The 20,105-nt window shown below is 43.0% G+C and overlaps 2 protein-coding genes across 2 annotated transcripts; one reads left to right on the plus strand and one right to left on the minus strand.

Moving 5' to 3' along the window:
* The first annotated feature begins 624 nt into the window (after positions 1–624).
* si:dkey-13a21.4 (uncharacterized protein LOC494576 homolog) lies at positions 625–3,284 on the plus strand. Its single transcript, XM_047582444.1, has 5 exons — positions 625–714; positions 997–1,123; positions 1,208–1,426; positions 2,075–2,200; positions 2,306–3,284. Exons 1-5 carry the CDS (start codon positions 656–658, stop codon positions 2,390–2,392), a joined length of 618 nt encoding a protein of 205 aa, XP_047438400.1. The 5' UTR covers positions 625–655; the 3' UTR covers positions 2,393–3,284.
* On the minus strand, positions 2,249–15,966 carry hcfc1a (host cell factor C1a). The gene is made up of 28 exons (XM_047582442.1): positions 15,801–15,966; positions 14,431–14,631; positions 13,741–13,889; positions 12,788–12,948; positions 12,479–12,687; positions 12,163–12,247; positions 11,926–12,032; positions 11,650–11,829; positions 11,316–11,558; positions 11,047–11,195; positions 10,768–10,950; positions 10,455–10,679; positions 9,990–10,094; positions 9,662–9,878; positions 9,321–9,457; positions 9,074–9,221; positions 8,740–8,960; positions 7,665–8,490; positions 7,304–7,449; positions 6,976–7,110; positions 6,635–6,857; positions 6,165–6,440; positions 5,959–6,065; positions 5,746–5,880; positions 5,482–5,667; positions 5,072–5,369; positions 4,922–4,985; positions 2,249–4,829 (listed from the first exon to the last, which is right to left on the minus strand). The coding sequence occupies exons 2-28, from the start codon at positions 14,624–14,626 to the stop codon at positions 4,790–4,792; spliced, it is 5,151 nt and encodes a 1,716-aa protein (XP_047438398.1). The 5' UTR covers positions 14,627–14,631; positions 15,801–15,966; the 3' UTR covers positions 2,249–4,789.
* Positions 15,967–20,105: the final 4,139 nt, after the last annotated feature.

Here is a 20,105-nt window from a genome sequence, read left to right on the forward strand (position 1 = left end):
ATAACACGGCTTCACATTCAGCTGACCCACAGAAAGTAAAACCACTTGGTGGCATGAGCAAGGAAAGGTGCATCACCTGAGGCCTGTACTGCCCTCTAGTGGGGAGTAGAGACACGAGTTTCAGTAAATTACATCCTAATAGATAGATAGATAGATAGATAGATAGATAGATAGATAGATAGATAGATAGATAGAAATTATTAAATTACATTAGTTAGACTAACACTCTATTAATTATTATATTTTTTATAATTTATTATATTTTTATATTTACAAACTGGTTTCAGTCTTCAGTCAGCGGTGTCTCTGCGTCTTTATGGACAGAAATAGGTCAAAGATAAACTTGGATGTATGTGCCAATACAACCACTGCCCGATGATGCCTTCACAAGCATAGGCCACCTGAGAGCCACCGAGCCTGAAACAGTAGTCTACATACAAACAGAGGTCACACAGTTAATCTCTACTGGGAGTTCAAAACAGCTACACTTTCAATACTGAAATTGCGAATAAAATAAAAAATACATAATCTCCTTCTCTCTCTGGCATTTCTTATTAAAAAAATAAACAACAACATAATGACACACGTCGAATGAACGGACATTTCCGAGGAACACTTGAAGGCACCAGTGGAACAAACCTGACCAGGTCTGAACATGACTGAGAGACGAGGCACTGCTGTCACCCTCAAAGTAATCCTCATTGGAAACTCTGGGTAACTTTAACACACATTAGTTCATTAAATGGAGACGTACTGCTCGGTCGACACTTTCACTTTCGTTTACTGCGACCCTTTGATTTAGTATGTAAGCAACATGTAGATTATTGTATAGAGGCGTGATTCCCAATAGACATCGCGTAAAACAAAACAACGTGTAAAAGTTCACTTAACGGAGCAGTGTGACTCTAGATGAATGTTAAATGTCTCCAGTGTAACCGGGAGTAGAGGACTGCGTTGTAAGCTGCCTTTTATCTGACATGTGTGTTGTTTACTCAGGGTGGGAAAATCCTCCTTCATGAACAGATATGTCAACCACCGCTTCACCAACCTGTACCGGGCCACCATAGGGACCGACTTCCTCTCCAAAACCGTCAACATAGACGGAGACACGGTCACCCTGCAGGTAACGCACCTGTGCAGCCGCAGTGACACGCGATCACACAGAAATCAGAGTCTGACATTAAATCCGCCCTCTCTACTATCTTAGATCTGGGACACAGCGGGGACGGAGAGGTTCCAGTCTCTGGGTACACCTCTCTACAGAGGAGCCCACTGCTGCATGCTGGTGTTTGATGTCACATCCAAAGCCAGTTTCGATGCCCTGGAGCAGTGGAGGAAGGAGTTCCTCATCCAGGGAGAGCCCCAGGACCCATCTGACTTCCCCTTTATCGTACTGGGCAATAAAACTGACCTGAGCGACCGGGAGGTCAGTCAAAGAGCCGTTTAAGAGCAGGCCTCTGGTTTGAATCCCATAATTTGATTCATTCCAGTCGTATTTTTCTGAATTAGATGATCAGCTATGACTGGCCTTAAGTCCTTTAACATGTGGCTTTGGTCTTGTAGACGGACCCTTTGGTTTATATTCAGCTCTTTTGTTAATTGACGTATCTTTTTTTGTGTGATTTCAGAGAAAATGTGAGCAAATGACAGAAATAAGGGGGAAATCGCCACGATTTGTCACAAAACACACTTATTTTATTTACTATTATAGATAACTATGAAGCTAGAAAACCTTTACACTTGAGAAGCTGGTACCAGCAGAGTTTTTGCTTGAAACATGAGTGATCTTATTCATTAAAAAAAAACAGCTGCTGTTTTTCTCACTGATGAATGAAGTGAGTCAGTAACATGACAATCACAGTAAAATCATAAACAACACCTGAGTGGTTTCCTAGAAGACATAAACTTTTGAAGATGCTTTGACTCAGATGTGAAAGTTATGAAATGACTTGAAATAAGAATATATATATATATATACACAAGTAGAAATACAGTAAACCGAAGCACTACTTCTGACTGACTTTAAATTAGTCCTTGTTTTGGATTCTGCTTGTGACTTGATTTTTTGCTGCAGGTGTCCCGCAGGAAGGCCCTGCAGTGGTGCGAGGAAATCGGAGCCGAGTACTTTGAGGGAAGCGCCAAACAGGATCTAGACGTGGAGAAGCCGTTCGTGAGAGCGGCTCAGGGCGGCCTACAGCAGGTGAGTTTGTCGTCGTCGTTTTGAGACAAGAAAGACGCCAGATCTCGGTTTTTTATGTTTAACATGTTTATTTTTTGATGATAAAAGATACATTACTCCCTACAGTACAAAAAACACACATTGGAAAATACAGGACATTTCCAGATAACCTGCAAACAGCCGAGAGAAACTCGCAACACCTGTGAGTGCTGAGAGGAGCACTCGCCCCAACGCGGGAGGGAAAGTTCAGAGAGACCTCGGCACTGCTGATGATGACCTATCTAACGAGGGTGCAAAAATAGTGACCCAGCAAAGGTACTGTGGAAGGAAAGGACACAATTGTATACCACATGGAGAGAGGAACAAACTCATTAAATGTTTCTTCTTTTTTTTTCCTTTTTTTTTGAGAACCTTCAGCTTATGGTCTAACTTAAGGCATCACTACTAAAATACACTGCTTTTGCATGCATGTCTAGTTTTGTTCAACAGACACACCGACACGCACAAAATTATGAATGCATATGAAGAGAAAGTTCGTTTTCTAGAAAGAAATCGGGAGAAATCACAAACGGTGGCCAAGGCGCGAGCCGAGTAGAAAAGGTTGGCAAGCGGACGCCTTGGCTCTGCTCTGCTTCCTGGCCGTTACCATCACATCTGAACCTGCCCTTACAAAGTAGATATACACTCATGTCCAGTCAGAAGCCTCCTCCCTGTACAAGTCTGTATTGTAATGAACCTAGCAGTGATTCAGACTACAGTGAATCAGCTCGACAGAAGCAAATTAGAACAATCAGGGAGACTATATATATTTATATATATATATTTGTTTCTTTTATAAGCAAAGACACAAAAGGCAATCAAGAGATGACCAACATGTAAAAACAGTTTGTTACAGGTAATTATATAAAAGGCCAAGATGTTTTTTCTTTTTTTTGTCTGTTTTATTCTTGCTCTATGAACGAACTAATTTACAAGTGAGTACACTCCGGCTATGTAAGCGTTCTTCCCAAGACATTCCCATTCAAAGACATGCGGGTTTTACATGTCACAGTTAGCTTGCACACCATCTGTAATCTGAAATACAGAGCCGTGGAAGGAACAACAACAAAAAAAAAAGAAAAATAAACAAAAAAACAAAATAAAATTTATTAAATGGATTCACATACATCAATACGGTAGGGTGGGGGGGGGGGGGGATTGGTCTACTGATATAATTTGCCATTCTAAAAATTAAAGAAGAGGTGAGACACCACATTCATGAGCATAAAAAGCGTCGGACAACTGATCTGAATGTTATGGGTGAAAGGTATGACGAGGGCTGGATGTTAAATTTTCTTCATACCCTGTGAAATTCCATGTTTGGCAAACGAAGCAACACAAGCGTTGAGTAGTAAACAAAGTAAAATCTCTCCTCTCCCTGGGTCCACTTCAAAGTTCCCTTCAGTCCTATAACCTCGGCGGTTCTACTTGGAACAAATACAAAAGTCTTTCTTTCATCACCATCTGTTAACAACAAGAACATACAACCAACTGAATGAAGATTTTTAAAAATATAGTGGCAACCTCAACACAGCCACCCATCTGTCCACGAACACAAACTATGGGGATGAACAACAGTTAAAAAAAGTGATGTTTTTTTTTTCTTTAAAAATGCACACAACATACACATACACACAGGAGAAAAAAAAAGCTTAAAAAATACAAAAATAAACTACACAAAAGATTGCTTGCTAATTTTTTGGGAAGATTTTGCAAGATTTTTTTTTGTGTGTGCTGCAATTCTCAGTCCTAGCAAAGTCTGTCGTTGGTTCTCTACAAATCTCTTGCTTTGCCATTCTCTCTTTTTTTTTTTTTTGTCCACTTCAAAGAGTGTCGGCCACCAGTCCTCATCTTGGGGTAAAAAGCGCACAGTGATGACATTACCAGGAGACTGGAGTCCAGTACGATGACTGTACAGACTTGGTTCTCGATGAAGCAAATTTGTTTTGAGCGAAAAAAGAAAGGAAAAAAAAAATGGATGTCCTCATTCGTGGAGGACAAGTGCTTTATTTGTTTCCATACCGATTTTTCCTCTCATCTAAGCTAATGCCTCCACAGCCTTTTTTTCAACACTGTACATCATTTCATGTAGTCTCTTCTCTACATCCCCCCAGAATTCACAAAACACAGACAAAAAAAAAAAAGAAGAAGAAGAAAAGGTAACATTGCGCTCAGGCTGGCTCCCAGTTTGTGAAAGATGTAAATGCTTCTCTATACTGTTCAACTACTGAAACAAGCCAAAAAAAAAAAAAAATAGATGTTAAAGGATGGAGTTGGGTGTGACTGAAAAAGATAATGTGCTTCTAGGTTTGTGTTGCTCTAAAAATAGTACGACCAAAAGAACGAGGAGGAAGGAGGGTTTTTATCTACAGAAACATCTCTCAGATTGACTTTCATCTCGGCTTCATATGGTTGTTCTGCCTCCATTGCTGTCTTGCTCTGAGACGTGGGGGGTGGAGGATGAGATTAGGATGAGGATGAGGAGGTGGAGGAGGGGTGAAGGTCAATCTTCCTGATAAAAGGACAGCGAGTGGAAAAGGACAAAAGACTGGGAGGGGTCTCTGGGCAACCTCACTGGTCCGTTCTCGCTTTCTTTGGACCAGTAGTCTTACTGCAGGAGGACACATAAAACCAGAATAAGTACAGCAGGTTTAACTTGTTGCTGCCTGCGTGGGAAATGTCAAACATAAACACTGTACTTACGTATCGGGAGAGGTGCCCGGTCTTTTGGGGGCCGGTTTTGCCAAAGAGGCGTCTTTGCCAGATTCTGTCAAAGCGTTGAGAATATATCCATCAGTGAACTGCTCACTAAGCAAGATATTAAATATTTTTACAGTCCGAACGTGCGTTTACCTTGCAGCCATCGAACTTGAGTGGCGGGACCGTAGCCCTTCTCGTTGCGGGCAGCGATGCGGAAGATGATGGCTGGCTTGGTGGTGTAGTCGATGTGGGCGTTGGAGAGGCTGGACGACTGCACCAAGCAGGAGGGGTTGGGTCCACAATACACACGCATGAAGGCTAGCTGGGCTGGGGTGGAGGCCTTGGCTTCAGCTGTCTGGTTGCTCTGGATGGCCAAGTACACCGAGTACTCGATGATCTTTCCCGACGTCACCGAGGGAGGCTCCCAGGTCAGGTGGGCACCATCTGGGCTCTGTTGACGGACATGGAACATACACTCCTTAATGCCTGAAAGCCTCGACGGACCGAACAGCTGATCACATCGTCACATTCTGCACACCCGGCGGAAGGGTTTCCGTGTTTACCTTGCTGATTTTGATGGCGCAAGGTGCCCCTGGGAAACCTGGTAGGCAGGTCTTGAACGCAGAGATCTCGGAGAAAGTTCCGCGACCACACGCGTTGATTCCAGCAACGCGGAACTTGTAAGCAGTCCCGGGCTGCAGCTCCATTTTCTTCATCTGGCCGTAGTCTGGCATGATACCAGAGTCGTCCTACCGAACAAAAACACAAAGGATTAGAGATCACCCCGACACACAGGCGAACTAAAATGAAAACCATGCGATCCTTACATCTCCTTGAGAATCGTCCGCTGGCACATAGAAGTGGGTGACAACCATATTTGTCACTTTAACAATTCCAACATCAAACCACTGGTTCTCTTTTTTTACAACAGGCTTCACTGGGGCTGGCTGAGGGGCTTGCTTCTGTATGAAAAAAAATCAATAAAATGTAGCTTTTTCTGAATCAATCAGATGTTTAGTAGCAATACTCCAGTGACTCACCTCTCCCTCGATGCCATTGGCAACCTCTGCCAGAGCAGCTGCTGCTTGCAGCTTGGCTGGACTTGCTACCGATACAGAGGGTGCAAACGTACTTGATGGAGCGAGTGCTGCGTAGTGAAGAGTGCAACACAAGAAGGTTAAATTACTGTGTGACAATACACCCCAAAGTAAAGAAAAAATAAATAAATAAAAAGCACAAGGCTTACTCTCAGCAGTGGTACGTGGCAGGAGGGATGCCACAGCACTAGTGACTGTGGCAGCCATTTCGTTGTGTCCATTGCTCTCGACAGAGGGGTCGTTGAGGCTGTCGGCAGGAGCCAGGCCCTCGGTGGGCAAGCTCGTGTCTACGGTGGCCTGCTGGGCTGCAGCCTGAGCCTCCTGCAGCTGCTGCTGCTGTTGGACCAGTGCTGCGAGCTCTTGCTGGGTCAGCATTATGGGGATGTTGGTGGGTTGCTGGCTCTCTCCAGCAGCATCACCTTCATCTGGAAATAATAAAACAACATTAGGTTTAGATCTCAGGCTATAAAAGTCCATTGTGTTTTTGCCGAGGATCAGCCTGCTGTTAACGGCTTGGAAGTAAAGGAATCTATTTCTCCACATAACTAAAGCTAGACATTAAAGATATTGTTCATAAGTGTAACCAGGTGTGATTACACTATGCCGTGCTCCTACTCACTCATTACGGCTTGCTGAGCGGCCTGGAGAACAGCCTGGATAGCGAGAGCCTGAGCTTCTTCAGTGGCTGCTGCCTGAGCAGCTGCCTCTGCTGCTGCAGTCACAGCGAGCTCCTCATCCGACAGCCCCGTCACCATTAGCGTGGCTCCCTGGCCCTCAGACATGAGCTCTGAGGGCAGGTTCAAGGCTGTCGCTGCTGCCGTCGCTGCTGCTTCTCCTTCTCCCTGGACGAACACATGACAACATACCCATCAAATTGCTGCAAAAAACTGCATCGCTGAATTGATTTGAATTTCACAATAAGGAGGATGTAGACTTCGAGAGAAATTATAATTTATTTACCTCCGCTTGTGTCTCCATAGCAGTGGCTCCCTCCTCTGCAGGTGCAGCCTCTGCTGCTGCCGCCTCATCAGTTTGCATGGGTTCCTCTGTGGAGCTGGCAGCAGTGCTCACTCCCTCTGTGATCGATGAAATCGACTAGAGGAAAACACAAAGCAAGGTCCACAATGAGGGAAAAAATATTCAAATATTTCTGTAATATTATGGGCATCAGATCACGACCTGCAGCCTTAATATATATAAATGTAATGCGTTTATTATTACAACGACCGCTCAGGAATAATGTTTAGACCGGCTACTAATTCAAAGGAGCACTGAGTGGGATTCTTACAGGTACAGAGGGTCCAGGGGCTGGTGTGGACTGAGTCACAGTAGTGATGGCCCTGCCCTGGGTGGTGGTGACCATTGCAGTTGCTGCAGTGGAAGCTGCTTCTGTGCTGCTGGTACCTTCTGCTCCTTCTTCAGTCTGCTGGGCTGCTGATGAATAATAAAAACATCATTTTAAAGTTTCCAGTAATTCCTGCCTGCAACACTACATGACTTGTAGATGTGATTCTACGGTTTCTGTTGGTAGAAAATCAAAATGATATCAAGAATAATTACACGATAAAGATTTGTTAAGATGTATGATGGCAGAAACACACACTCAAAGTTAAAAGAAACTGTGTGCCAGTGTATGCAGTATTTGATACCTGTGTCCTCGCCTGTCTCCATGCTGCAGGTGGCAGTAGTGGCTGTGTTGGTGGTCCCAGTCTCGTGCGTTTCACAGGGTGGGTTGGAGCAAACCCTCTGGACCAGGCCTGATGACGTGCTGGTCTGTTCTCCTCCCATGTTGGAGGTGGCTGTGGACGAAGTGTTGGTGGTACCTGTCTCGTGGGTTTCGCAGGGTGGATTGGAGCACACTCTCTGTACGGTGTTTGTTTGGCCTGCATTCATGTTGGATGAAGCTTGGGTGGAGGTGTTGGTGGTGCCCGTTACGTGGGTCTCGCAGGGCGGGTTGGAGCACACCTGCTGGACTTCTCCCATGTTAGACGAGGCTGTGGTAGCTGTGTTAGTTGTCCCGGTCTCGTGGGTCTCGCACGGCGGGTTGGAGCACATACGTAGCGCGGACATGTTCGAAGAAGCCGTAGTGGCTGTGTTGGTGGTGCCAGTCTCATGCGTCTCACATGGTGGGTTAGAGCACACCTGTCCTGCTCCAATTGCAGCAGAGGAGGTGGTAGCTGTGTTGGTGGTGCCGGTCTCGTGGGTTTCACAAGGCGGGTTGGAACAGACCTGTCCTGCTCCGATGGTGGCAGACGAGGTGGTGGCTGTATTGGTGGTTCCCGTCTCGTGGGTCTCGCACGGCGGGTTGGAGCAGACTAGGGTAACGGTCCCTGAGCCCTCTCCAGCAGCTCCAGCCTCAGTGGAGCTGGGCTGCTCAGAGGTTGGTGAGGCCAGGATGGACACGGGTAGATCCTGTACTGGTTGAGCTTCTACACCACTTGGAGTTGTGATCAAAGTCACCTGGGTGGGCTGGTTCTGAAGAGCATAGAGCAATGTCAGCCTTCACCAAGAAATATGGTGCATCAAGTCTTCAAAAACTATTACTTTGCCACCTCTGCGAAGGCCACATTTTTAAACTATATTTAAATGTTTATTTAAAAGAAACATCTTCACTTTCTTAAGTTACTATATAGTAATTAAAGCTTAAGACCCCTGCTACTGTGGTACCCTCATAGCCTAATGACTGAAACAGATAAGTAGAAAGCTGAAGCTGCTGGGTCTTACCTGCACTGTGATAGTAGAGGAGGGCAGTGTGGAGGCAGAAGTCAGACTAGTCTGAGCAGTTGATACAGTTATGGCAGAAGGGCTGATGACCTGGCTGGACAGGGTAGCAATGGTTCCCAGCGTGGTGATGGGAGTAACCAGAGAGGCATTGGAAGTGTCAACCGTGCCTCCTGCCAAGCTACTGGAGACTGTACCAGTGACTGTGCCCAGAGTTGTGACACCTGCAAGAAAGCGGGCATTGAGTGACGAAAACAGAACACTGTGTAAGGTACAGGATCTGTGATAATAACAATTCCAATACTTTAAAACAAATCATAGGAAGAGTTATTCTTACCTGTAGTCCCCTTGACAACCAGAGTGGTGACGGTGGGTTTCACTGCAGACACAGTCACTGGTGTAACAAGACGCACACCACCCACTGTGCTCATGGGCACGGTGCGCAAAATAGTGCCGGGTTGCCCCGGGGCACCCTTCAAAACCACCTAGAGGCAGATGATCCAGGTTAGGTTTTCTCAGATACTATGTAAGTGGTTGCACAGTTGAGACTATATGTATGAAGGTTAGTGCACAAGTCTGTTTACCTGTGTCAGTCCCTGTTGGCCAGCTGCTGTGGCAAGTTTGGGCACTGCAGTGATGATTTTACCAGGAGTTCCAGTGGTCATTACCTTCGTGGTAAGGATTGTGATTGGTGTTTTCATGCCTGCACTGCTTGTCACGCCTGCAAGGACAAATAATGTGTTAATATGTATTAAATCCTTGTCCATCGCCCAATGTTCAATTTAAAAAGACTTCATCGCCAATCTGCTGTTTTGTTTAATCTCCCGTAATTATTGGAACATAACTTTTTACTACATTTTAGGACACATCTTTACATGCATGCTGTGTAGTTGTGTAGTTCTAACAGTGTAAACTGAGTTTAGACCTGTAGCTCCAGGCTGGGTCATGATGGCCGACATGGGGATGGTCTTAATGATGGTGGTGCCCTGTTTGGTTGTGGTCGGAGAGACACCGCTGATGTTCAGGATGGTAGGCTTGTTTCCTGTTCCTCCCGCCTGGGACGTTGTGATGATAGTTGTGGGCTTTCCATCTGCAGAAGTCACCAGCTTCAAGATGGTTCCAGCAGGGAGGGGACCCTTTGTCTGGAAAGAAAGGCCCATGTTAGGCAGACCATTTGGAGAAAGACATCTGGTGCCTTTCTCAGGAGTTTAAGCTTCCTCCTGTTTTGTCCTGCACTCATGCAGATAGCTGACCTGTATGATCTGTGTGAGAGGGTTAGTGGAAGCCTGGCCTGTGACAGCTGATGTCTGCACTGGCTTGGTTTGTACCACAGACATCATCTTGCCAAGGTTGGAGATCTGCCGACATAGGAGAGAGACTCAAGTTCATGAGTCACCAGAAAACACTGGACAGCACAGGGAGGTCAGTGGGAAGGAGGACCACTAAGGTGGTGGCTCTATAAATAAATCTAAACCAAACTGCCCGACAGTCATGCAGATCATTACCATCATGCTCCCTGTTTTCTTAACACTGCTGTCCAACAGTCACTTAAGGCCAACCTTTACCCCACTTCCCTACAGTTTTAAACTTGTGTTGTCAACATCTTGTGATCAAAAAAAACACAGAATGTAAAAAAAAAAAAGCAATTGACAGCATGCCAGTGAAAGCACCACAGGACAGCATTTCAGTAATATACTGTTGACTTCCAGTGTACTTACCAGAGTACCACTGCTGCCCATGGTGAGGGGACTCTTGACTAGGGTGATGGTCTTGGTGACTCCACCCACCACAGTGGTTACCACCTGGGCCTGCTGAGCCACTGTAACTGCACCAGACTTGTGCACAGTGATGATGGGTCTGGTTGTGGTGGTTGGAGAGGATGCAGTTGCGGTGCCCACCTGCGCCGCAGCAGTCTTCAACATCCGGGTGGCTGGGTTACTGACCTATGAGCACAAAATAGTTTCAACTGACGCGTGACTGTTGGAACACACACAATAATATAGGAAATAAGAAGATTGTTAAGATGCGTACCATGACTGGAGAAGCCACTTTCACTGTGGTTGAGCCAGGGGAAACAGCTACGGTTTTTAGAATGGTGGCACCTGCAGGAACATTGAGGACGGTGCCTGCAGAAGAGGGCGGTATCTTCTGTGTTGCTGCAGCTGCAGCAGCTAAAGCTGCCATGCCACTCATCTGAGGGCTACTTCCAATTGGCTAAAAAAAAAAAAGAAAGAAAAGTACTGGTAAGCATGTTTGTTCATTTGAAAATACATTTCATGTGTGATCTTGACCATGCTTGAACGCTCATACCGATCCTTGGGTAGTCTGGGCAGGTACTACCATTCGAACACCTGGAGGAAGAGATGTCACAGTGACAGGGGATTTCCCTGGCTGGCTGGGGCGAACTGTGACAACAGATGCGCCTGTGGCAGACTGTTGAGCTGCAACCTTTAGAACAGCTGTATATATTAAAAAAGAAAAAAAAAAAAAAAAAAGGAAGGCAAATGATTAGAACTTTGCGTATGTGCAGCTACTGAGCTTCCTGGTACAGTTGGAATTAAGGGTGACTAATGTTATACCTGTCTGTGGTAAGCTCTGAGCAGAGGGTGCTGCTGCAGCTGGTGCGGGGCTCTTTGGAGAGTTAAGGGGCTGCGTTGGGGTTGCGCTCATGGCTGGTGAGGCTGCAGCCGGAGTCGCAGGGATGTCATACTTCTGCAGCTGCAGCAAGTAGGTATCAGCTGTGGAAACTGCGCCCCAACTCACCTCCAGGGAGTTTGTGTTGGCACGGACTAACTGAACCCTGGCAGGGGCGTGCGGCCGCTCTGTGAAATAGATAATAACAAAAGTTCAACAAAAAATTTAAGTATTTGACACCCAAGGTCACTAATTTCTCTCATGGCACAGCACACCTACCTGTTTCCAGATACCAGAGGTCTTTACAACAGACTTGGTTGTTCCAAGCTTTACGATAACCATCACGGCCACTCCAAACGTAGAGCCTCGAGTTAATGGCAACAGCACAGTGACCAGCACGGGCCCTGGGGATGTTGTCTTCAAGAGTATCCATTAACACTGTCTCCCAACACATGGTGTCTACAAAAGCAGGAACAAAAGTTGAAACATTGGAATAGATTCACACTCGAGATTTCCCCATATGTCCATTATCATAAATAAAAAACTGGGACAAACCGAGATTTAGGCAGGCAAGAGTGTTCGTGCATTTCCACTCTTTCTCATGTGTGGCCACTTTGACATCATCCATTACCAAAGGAACCCATCCTCCAAAAACATACATCCTGCACAGTGAGAAATTGAAACCGCAGTGAGATCCTGCTGACATTTTTTTTTTTTTCAACAAAGAATTCAAACAAAGATTAAAACCAAACAAATCATTGTGTTGATGGCAAAGTGCAGCAGTCGTCTCACTTGTTTGTAATGGTGGTCGCCGAATGAAGACTTCGTGGAAGTGGTGCTGTGCCGCTTACTGACGGTTTGTTCCATGTCAGGGTGTCTGCAAACAGTGACAACCAGCCTGTTAACTCTCTATACAACAGCAATGTATTCTTAAATTCAAACAAATTAATCGCAGTCAAATCCTCATACATTCATTATTATGTCCCCTTGTGATTTAGTGGGATTTAGATGGTGAAACATTAAATTCTCCTGGTTTTGGCTGTAAATAATCTCTTACTGTCTCCAAATGCATTTGTTGTTTTAGTGCTGTTTCAATTCTGAAACCTACCGATATCAAGTGTCCATAAATCTCCAAGACGGCAACCGCTCATTCCTCCGTAGATGATCAGGCGAGATTTCCTGCTCGTCTTTTCTGTATATACCACAGCAGTGTGGCTCTCACGAGGAGGAGGCAGGACTCCATATGTGATTGGAATATCCCATCCAACCACACTGGATCCGGCACGCAGTTCGAGTGTGTACAGATCATTTAGGTATCTGAGAAATAGAAACACAGACGGTCACACTCAGGTTGCTGGCTAAAGGAAAATCTCAAGCAGTGTTGCACCAGAGAGCCCTGCTGGAAAAACATCTGTACCTGGGAATGTTATTTTTTGGGTCTTCACTGTCATTGGCAAGTCCACCAAATAAGTAGCATTTGTTGCCAACAAGAGAAAAGCTGTGGCCAAGACGAGGACAGGGAGGAGGACCGTTCTTCGGATTCTTTGCTTTTAACTTTTTCCATTCCCATCTGCTGGCCTGTAACAGAATCAAACATCACAATAAATCTCAACTATGTCGCAGTATTAACAAGTCGACCTCATTTCTTGTTCTGACAATCTTGTAATAATTATCTGTAAACTATACACACTCCCACCCACAAGGCATGTCGTTAATTTTATATCATTTCATTGATGTTTTACATTATTGTTTAAGCATTTTATATTACGTGGTTTTGAATGGGATGTATCTACTTCATTACTATAACCAGAAACGTGACAAAACATGCTTAATTAACTTTAGCATAATTTAAGAGCAGAATAACTTGTGTTGATTGGCATCACATTTTTCTGATGAGTGAACTGCTTCGCCTTTCTCCAATCTACATTTTAAAATGTAATCAAGAGGATGAGGAACTGTTGCTTTTGTTAAGCAATTAGGATGTGTGGAATATGAATGAACTCCTTTAATGCACATCTCTATCAAATGAAGTTAGCATTAACAGACTTAATCACACCAGTAACTATACAACATATATCCCTCTCTGCATTTCACAAATCAGAATCAATTTCTCAATAACACTGATCATAGACATAGGATGGCCTTCTATAGCAGAGCGGTGGGCACGCACACTGCACTATTCATATGACGATTGAATAACATCTGAACAATGCTGAATATGTTTTCTAGTTCTTCCCTATATTTACTGTCAACTACAGACAGAGAACTTAGATTAGAAATAAACCACCATTGAAATAAGTTCTATTGCCCGATCTAGAAGCATTATGTCGCCTTAATGTGCAAATGTAATTCAAATACTGGGGTTATTACCTGTAGTTCATAGAGATCGTTGCTGTACTTTCCATACTCCACCATCCCGCCAAACACCAGCAACCTTGTGCCATCACAGACAAAACCGTACGCAGCACAACCAGGGGGAATATCACCACGGACCGCTGGGATAAACCACTGGTTTGTTGCTGGAAATTAATGCACAATAAAAAAAAAAAACAATGAGGTTATCTTGGGGAGGTGTATCTATGTTAAGTCATTCAAAACTAGGAAAAGAGTTATGGTAAACAAGCATATTATCAAGTTTGGAAGATAAACTAATATCTGCATTTAAGGATGGAAACACACACACAAAATATTAGTTGACTTTGTCGGTGCTTATTGGTTTCTATGCAGGAAACTGGGGCAGAAGATGTTGTTAAACCAACCAGCATCATCCATTTTATTTTAGCCCGCCTTTTTTGTCGTGTGTTAGAAGCCTTTCACCGACAGAGGGCGCGAATTTCAATCACACAAGGGTCTGTTTGGCCTACTGAGGCCTGTGCGCTACTTAGTTCTGCACATCACGATTGTATACTGAATTTTATTGTTTTAAGCTAAGAACCTCATGAAAACACTTTCCACCATCTTCGTTCGTTTTTTTTTTTTTTACAAATTTATCAATACAAACACGATGCCCGCAGCAGAGAATAATCAGCCAAAAGGTTTCACATTAAAAGTTATGCTTACCGGTGTTGTATACATGTAATTCATCAACAATTCCTTCGTTTCCGCCGCCAAAGACGACCATGAGCTCCTTTATGGCCACAGCTCTGTGTCCATGTCTGGGCCGAGGAACAGGACCGGACCATCCCAGGACCCGTTTCCATCGCGGCTGCAGAACCGACGCCGTGGTCCCAGACACCGCGGAGCCAGGGGCAGACATGACTTCTGGCGGAGGGAATAATAAAAATGAGCATTTGTCCTACCTGCTTGGGAATTTGTACACTTAACCACATAAATAAAACAACAGCATTTGGAAATAGTGTGGCTAACTTCTAAGACTGTTAGTATTGTGGTAGCGGCTAAAAGGCTTAATAGCAGTTAGCGCTTAGCTTTGGTTAATGAATACATTCAACCCCTAAAGAAAAAAACATCACAAAACCTTTCGAGCGCCTCCCGGTTCTTAGCCCTTGATACGGACTTGACGTTATAGTTGTGCGAAGAAATACATTCAATCTTTCCGAGTGCCAAGTTTTTTTTCTTAGTTGTTTTTAACCATTGAATTCAATCCATGGAAGCAGCCATCTTGCAACCAAACAAACCCCCGCTAAGGCTACTGCCCGTCTGAAAAATGGCGGAAGCGAATGAAAAAGAAAAATACACGATTGCTAGTCCACTACACCGGCAAAACAATACGCTACAATAAAATAAAATTCAACAGACACGTAGCAGGCATATTAACCAAAACAGTAGATGACTGCAACAACGACTAAAATAACATTTTAAACGCGTTAGCAAGCGTCGGCTATTTTCATGCCTCTCTGGGAGTCGCCATATTGTAGCTAGTGAGCTTAGCATTCTTTACAACCGCTTTAACGCAATTATTGGCATTTAATAAGTATCGTGTGGCAAATTTAACAGCTGTATATGCCGTGAAAACGGTGCGCATTAACCCCCATCGAAGAAACTGCTGAAATGTAGTAAAATATAAAGTGCAATCATATTAACCAACTTGATTCTAGTGGTAGCTGTGCTCCGTTAGCTTTAGCGGCTAGCCGCTCAACCTAATTTGCCGAGGCTAATAGCGTTAGCTTAACGGCTGGCATCTGTCAAAGCGTCGCCAAATTTCACAATTAAATTCAAAGCATTTTCAGGTAATTTTGCCATGCATAATTTACCTTGAACAGACGTAGTTGCAACAACACTATTGAAACGCGGCTAAAATAAGTTAAACAACATAAACCCAGTGTTATTATGTTTCATGCCGTCTCTGGAAGCAGCCATCTTTTCACTATCGGCCTACTTCTACGGCTCCCACAAGAAAAATGGCCGGGCGGTTTGCTACAACAAAACATAACAAACCAAGAAAAGCACAAACACTTAAGAGTCCTACTTACTTATTTCGATGCGGTAATTGCAAAGACACCGGTATGTGCTCTAATCTTGCGGCAATAATCCAAATTCATTCGATTTGTGAAGAAGTATTTCCTCTCATGCCTGCCTGGAAGCTGCCATCTTCTTGACAACCAGAGGCGGAGGAAAATGGAAGAGAGTTGGCGTCACCCAAACTAAACATGGCGACGGAGACCCACTCAGTGACTGTTTAAGAGAAAAACGCACATACACCTTTTGATATTTGCCATTGTAAGTCGGTAATTGGCGTCCTGTATTAGCGTGTATTTCAACGGACACTTGATTTTTTTTTTAAAGTGACCGTATCACGAGTTTAAGCAATTTACACCAAGTTGTGTTATAGCAGTGGGGTTATTGTCCCTTACTAAAGATGGCGACATCCGCCCAGGGTCCGCTTTATTTTAATACATTGTGGATGATACTCATTTTATTCGCCTCTAAACCTAGTTAGATAACCCCACGCATGCACAACAATACTGTATGTGCATCAATTTACAGCTTTAAAGCTAGCACATATTAAAAGTTGACACGCCCACGTCCGCCATTAGTGCGCCCTCCACTGATTCAAACACAGCGTTACTACAATACCGTCAGCATCAATAACAAAACAAAACCCTATTTTTACATTATCTGCTGGAGGAAATCTGAAAAGACAAAAAAATAGGCTGGAATATTTAAAGTTAATTGATACCGTTATAAATATTAAATTATTATTAAATCGATCAAGTATCGTTGGGCAGAAATGTTGAATCTAAATTAATGCTTGACTGGAAACAGAATTGAAGCCATTGTTATGTTTGATGCCAGATAAGAGACAGATTTCAGTCGTTTTTTAATATATTTTGAAGTCGTGGAACAATGTCAGTGCAACAGGAAGTAATTTATGCAACACACTTACCACATCATATTGCTCTCAATATACTTATGCTCCTCCCACTAACAAACTCACAACAAACACAATCCATCTTAATGTGTTTATAGAAGGAGGTTAAGTCATTTGTTGTGGAACAAACTCATTACCTCTTCAATTTGTTCTTGACAGGCCTCCCATCCATCTTGTAATCCCCTTAAATTAGCCATACACTGTTGTGGTAGAAGGCAGTTTAGAGGTGATGACTGAGGAAGTCCAACCATGACAAATTACAGGGAAAACGAATGATTCATTGAATGAACTAGGGAGTGACATCCATCTGATGTGTAAAGACTGAGTCAGTTAAAACAGCTGGAGTCAGTTAAAATGATAGCAGACCTCATTTTAAGTTAGTAAGTGTGACAGACTCATGTTTCCTCGGTCACCAGGTGAGAAAAGACGAAGTATGGAACACAATGAGAATTTCGTGGAAGCTGCAACTGTGCAAAAACAAAAGGCAATAAAACTTTTTTTCTGGATACATACTTCTGGATACTTGTAGCATTGTAGAGCTCACATTAGCTACTTACCAATTGGCTTGTTGGTATTTGTCTGATGTGCATCCCAGGTGCATGTTACACAGTTTTAATATATGATGCGTATGGGATGCATCCCATACGTTTTCATCTGTCATTTTTGCCTCAGCTGAACTTGACCCTTGACCTTTAAAATAAATAAAAAAATAAAAAAATTATTGATTGTATTTTTTATTGGCTGAATGACAGGTATAAACCACTGCCTGTCTCACTCAAATATTCAATTCTGTTAAGAAAAAGCAGTTGTCTTTTGTTGCAAGGTGACTTTAGCCCATTAGATGGCACACTTGGATTGTATTTCCTTTTTGTGCAGCTTACGATGAAGAACTGATCCACAACTATGACAGGAAGAAAACAAATATATAAATGTACCAAACATGTTCATGGACAGAGAGGGGGGTTATAATCTCAGAGGGAATTTAAACTTGAGACATTGCTATTTTAGAACAACACACAAAAGCGTTTACATATCCGTTTGTAGGGTGATGTTGTGGAATGCACGTGGTGAGGAAATCAGGGACAGTGAAAATGTTACACAATTTGGGAAGAGATATAAAGAGGTGATTTTCACAAGGTATAGGAATGAAGAAGAGATTTGTAAAGCACTTTAAATATTCTTATTTTATTATTATTGTTGTTGTTGTTATTGCTATTATTATTATTTTACAGAGGAGGAAGAAAACGCCGAATAATGGCATATTAATACTGACAAGAGGTGGGGCCAGATAAGTGTGTTGCTTCCCCCCACTCCTTTTCGAACTTAAAGTTACTTATTGGAAGTATTTTTATTTTCTGTCTTCGTTTCTTTTTCAATTGTACATGCATTTGATGCATTGCTTTTCTTTTGAGTGTTCGAAATAAATAAAACTAAACTAACATATTTCAAATGTGACTTTGTGTGCTGTCACTTAAATTAAAAAAAAAAAACATAAACAAAAACAAACAAACTATTTCTTCACTGGGAATTATACAAGGTCACCGGACTCATTTGTCCCACCCTAAATCCCTAAATGGTGCGAGACAGCTAGAGAGACAATGCCCTGACAAGAAGTCCAATCACCCATCAGTTAAAATATATACCAAGTGTGCAGAGCCCTTAAATTTGGTTGTTTAATGCTTTTAATGATGAAGCATTCCACAGTTAATTGTACGTCTACTGGATGATAAAAGGGTCACAGTGCAGATAAAGCACATTCAATCGGTTTTGTGGCGTCTTAAGTTCAGCCTCTTGTTTGGCAAAGCTCTCTTTACATGGTCATTAAAAGAAAGGCTTACACTGTTTTTCTTTTTTCATATAGTTCAATGTTTTAACATTATGCGAACTATTTTATTTTGGAGCATTTCTATGTATACTTGATATTTAACATATTTACGTTTACAGATGAGATCCAGTTCCCTCAAATATGTAGTTCTAATGTTAGAAATTGTGGGTCATTGATTTGGTTTCTCATGACACAAAACAAACTTTCTACATGTAAGGAAGAGAAAGGAACATGGAACAAAATCATGTCATGTGCAGACGTTTCCTTTTCCTTACAGCTAACTGGTCCACTGAGTCACCATACATGTACATGTCAGATTGGACACAGTAAAAGGTGTTAAATTTTGCCACAAAACCAAAACAGGACTGTTTATGTTTTACCTCTAGAAAAAGTAAAGCGGGCTCCAAAATGTTTCCAGTTCAATAGAAGTGAAGAAAAGGAAAATGAAGATCGGTGACAAACACGTCTGCGCGCTCCGCTTTTGTTTTGCGGGACAGGGATTATGTCCTGGAACGCACGGTCAGACACATCAGACACTCAACACGCACGTCACGATAATGACTGGATAAATGGATGAAAAATTCCTGGAACAAGTAACCTAAGTGGAACACTAGTAAGCATTTTTTACAGTGAAAACCTCAAAAGTCTGGCTCATAACAAAAATTATGGTGGAGTCAAGGACACATAATTGTGATGTATGTCAAGTCATGTGACATTTTCATTTTATATAGTTTTTTTCATGTGAGTGAGAGTATGGTTCATTTTGTTTGTTTTAATCAGAAGTAACAGCAACTGTCTGACACTATTAGAACGACTAATTGAATCAAGGAACACACGTTGTTGCTCTATTGTGTCCCTTCACTGTTTCATAAAGTGAGATAGCGCAGCATGTCGCTCCCGTTTAGCATTAAACCGTGACCGTCCATACTGCTTCCAGCTGCAGTAATAGCAAAAAGAATCCTCTTTGAGAGCCTGAAGCTATCATGAGGTAAAACCACACAAGTGACATCAGGTCGAAAGTTATGGCAGGGGGATGTTTTCTGAGAAGACGCGTTGTCCATCACACACATGTTAGCCTTCTATCTCGTTCTTACTTTGCGCAAAACCAGTTGTTGGAACTTATTTTCTGTTTTCAGATTTGTCACAAATGAAAACAAACAAGATAAGGTTGTACAATCAGAAGTCTAATCAATTAAATCAAACAAATCTAGTTTGCTCTAAGCTGTGCAGGCTGTCATTGTGACTAACAGTGGATGTGAACTAAATAGAGGAACAAACTCACAACCTAATGCTCTTGTAAGCCTGTGTTTTGTCTGTTACTAATCCCTTTTGAACTCAAGCTGTCGCAGAAGACTCAGATTCAATCTCATTAACCTGCTGACACGTTAAAACAATGGCATATAGAAAGATTTTGTTCTGAAAGTCTGTCCCCCTGTCCCCAGCATTACCTTTGCCATTAAAGTTGGATGTTCATTTTGCAGCTAACATAGGACTTTTTTTTTTTTTTGTGTAATATATGTTCAGGAGTGTAATCGGGGACCACATGCTGCTCAAACCTGAGCGGAAATCAAACGTTTCTCT

The sequence above is a fragment of the Mugil cephalus genome, chromosome 4 (assembly GCF_022458985.1).
Source record: "Mugil cephalus isolate CIBA_MC_2020 chromosome 4, CIBA_Mcephalus_1.1, whole genome shotgun sequence".
NCBI lineage: Eukaryota > Metazoa > Chordata > Actinopteri > Mugiliformes > Mugilidae > Mugil > Mugil cephalus.

Bases quoted from the DNA above. Each gene is read 5' to 3' on its own strand.
- si:dkey-13a21.4 (XM_047582444.1), top strand. From the start codon at position 656: ATGACTGAGAGACGAGGCACTGCTGTCACCCTCAAAGTAATCCTCATT. The intron at 1,427-2,074 runs GTCAGTCAAAGA...TTTTTGCTGCAG, and splicing joins CTGACCTGAGCGACCGGGAG to GTGTCCCGCAGGAAGGCCCT. The intron at 2,201-2,305 runs GTGAGTTTGTCG...TACTCCCTACAG, and splicing joins CTCAGGGCGGCCTACAGCAG to TACAAAAAACACACATTGGA.
- hcfc1a (XM_047582442.1), bottom strand. From the start codon at position 14,626: ATGTCTGCCCCTGGCTCCGCGGTGTCTGGGACCACGGCGTCGGTTCTG. The intron at 10,095-10,454 runs GTAAGTACACTG...CTATGTCGGCAG, and splicing joins TGGGCAGCAGTGGTACTCTG to ATCTCCAACCTTGGCAAGAT. The intron at 5,668-5,745 runs GTAAGGATCGCA...TTTGTTCGGTAG, and splicing joins CGGACGATTCTCAAGGAGAT to GACGACTCTGGTATCATGCC.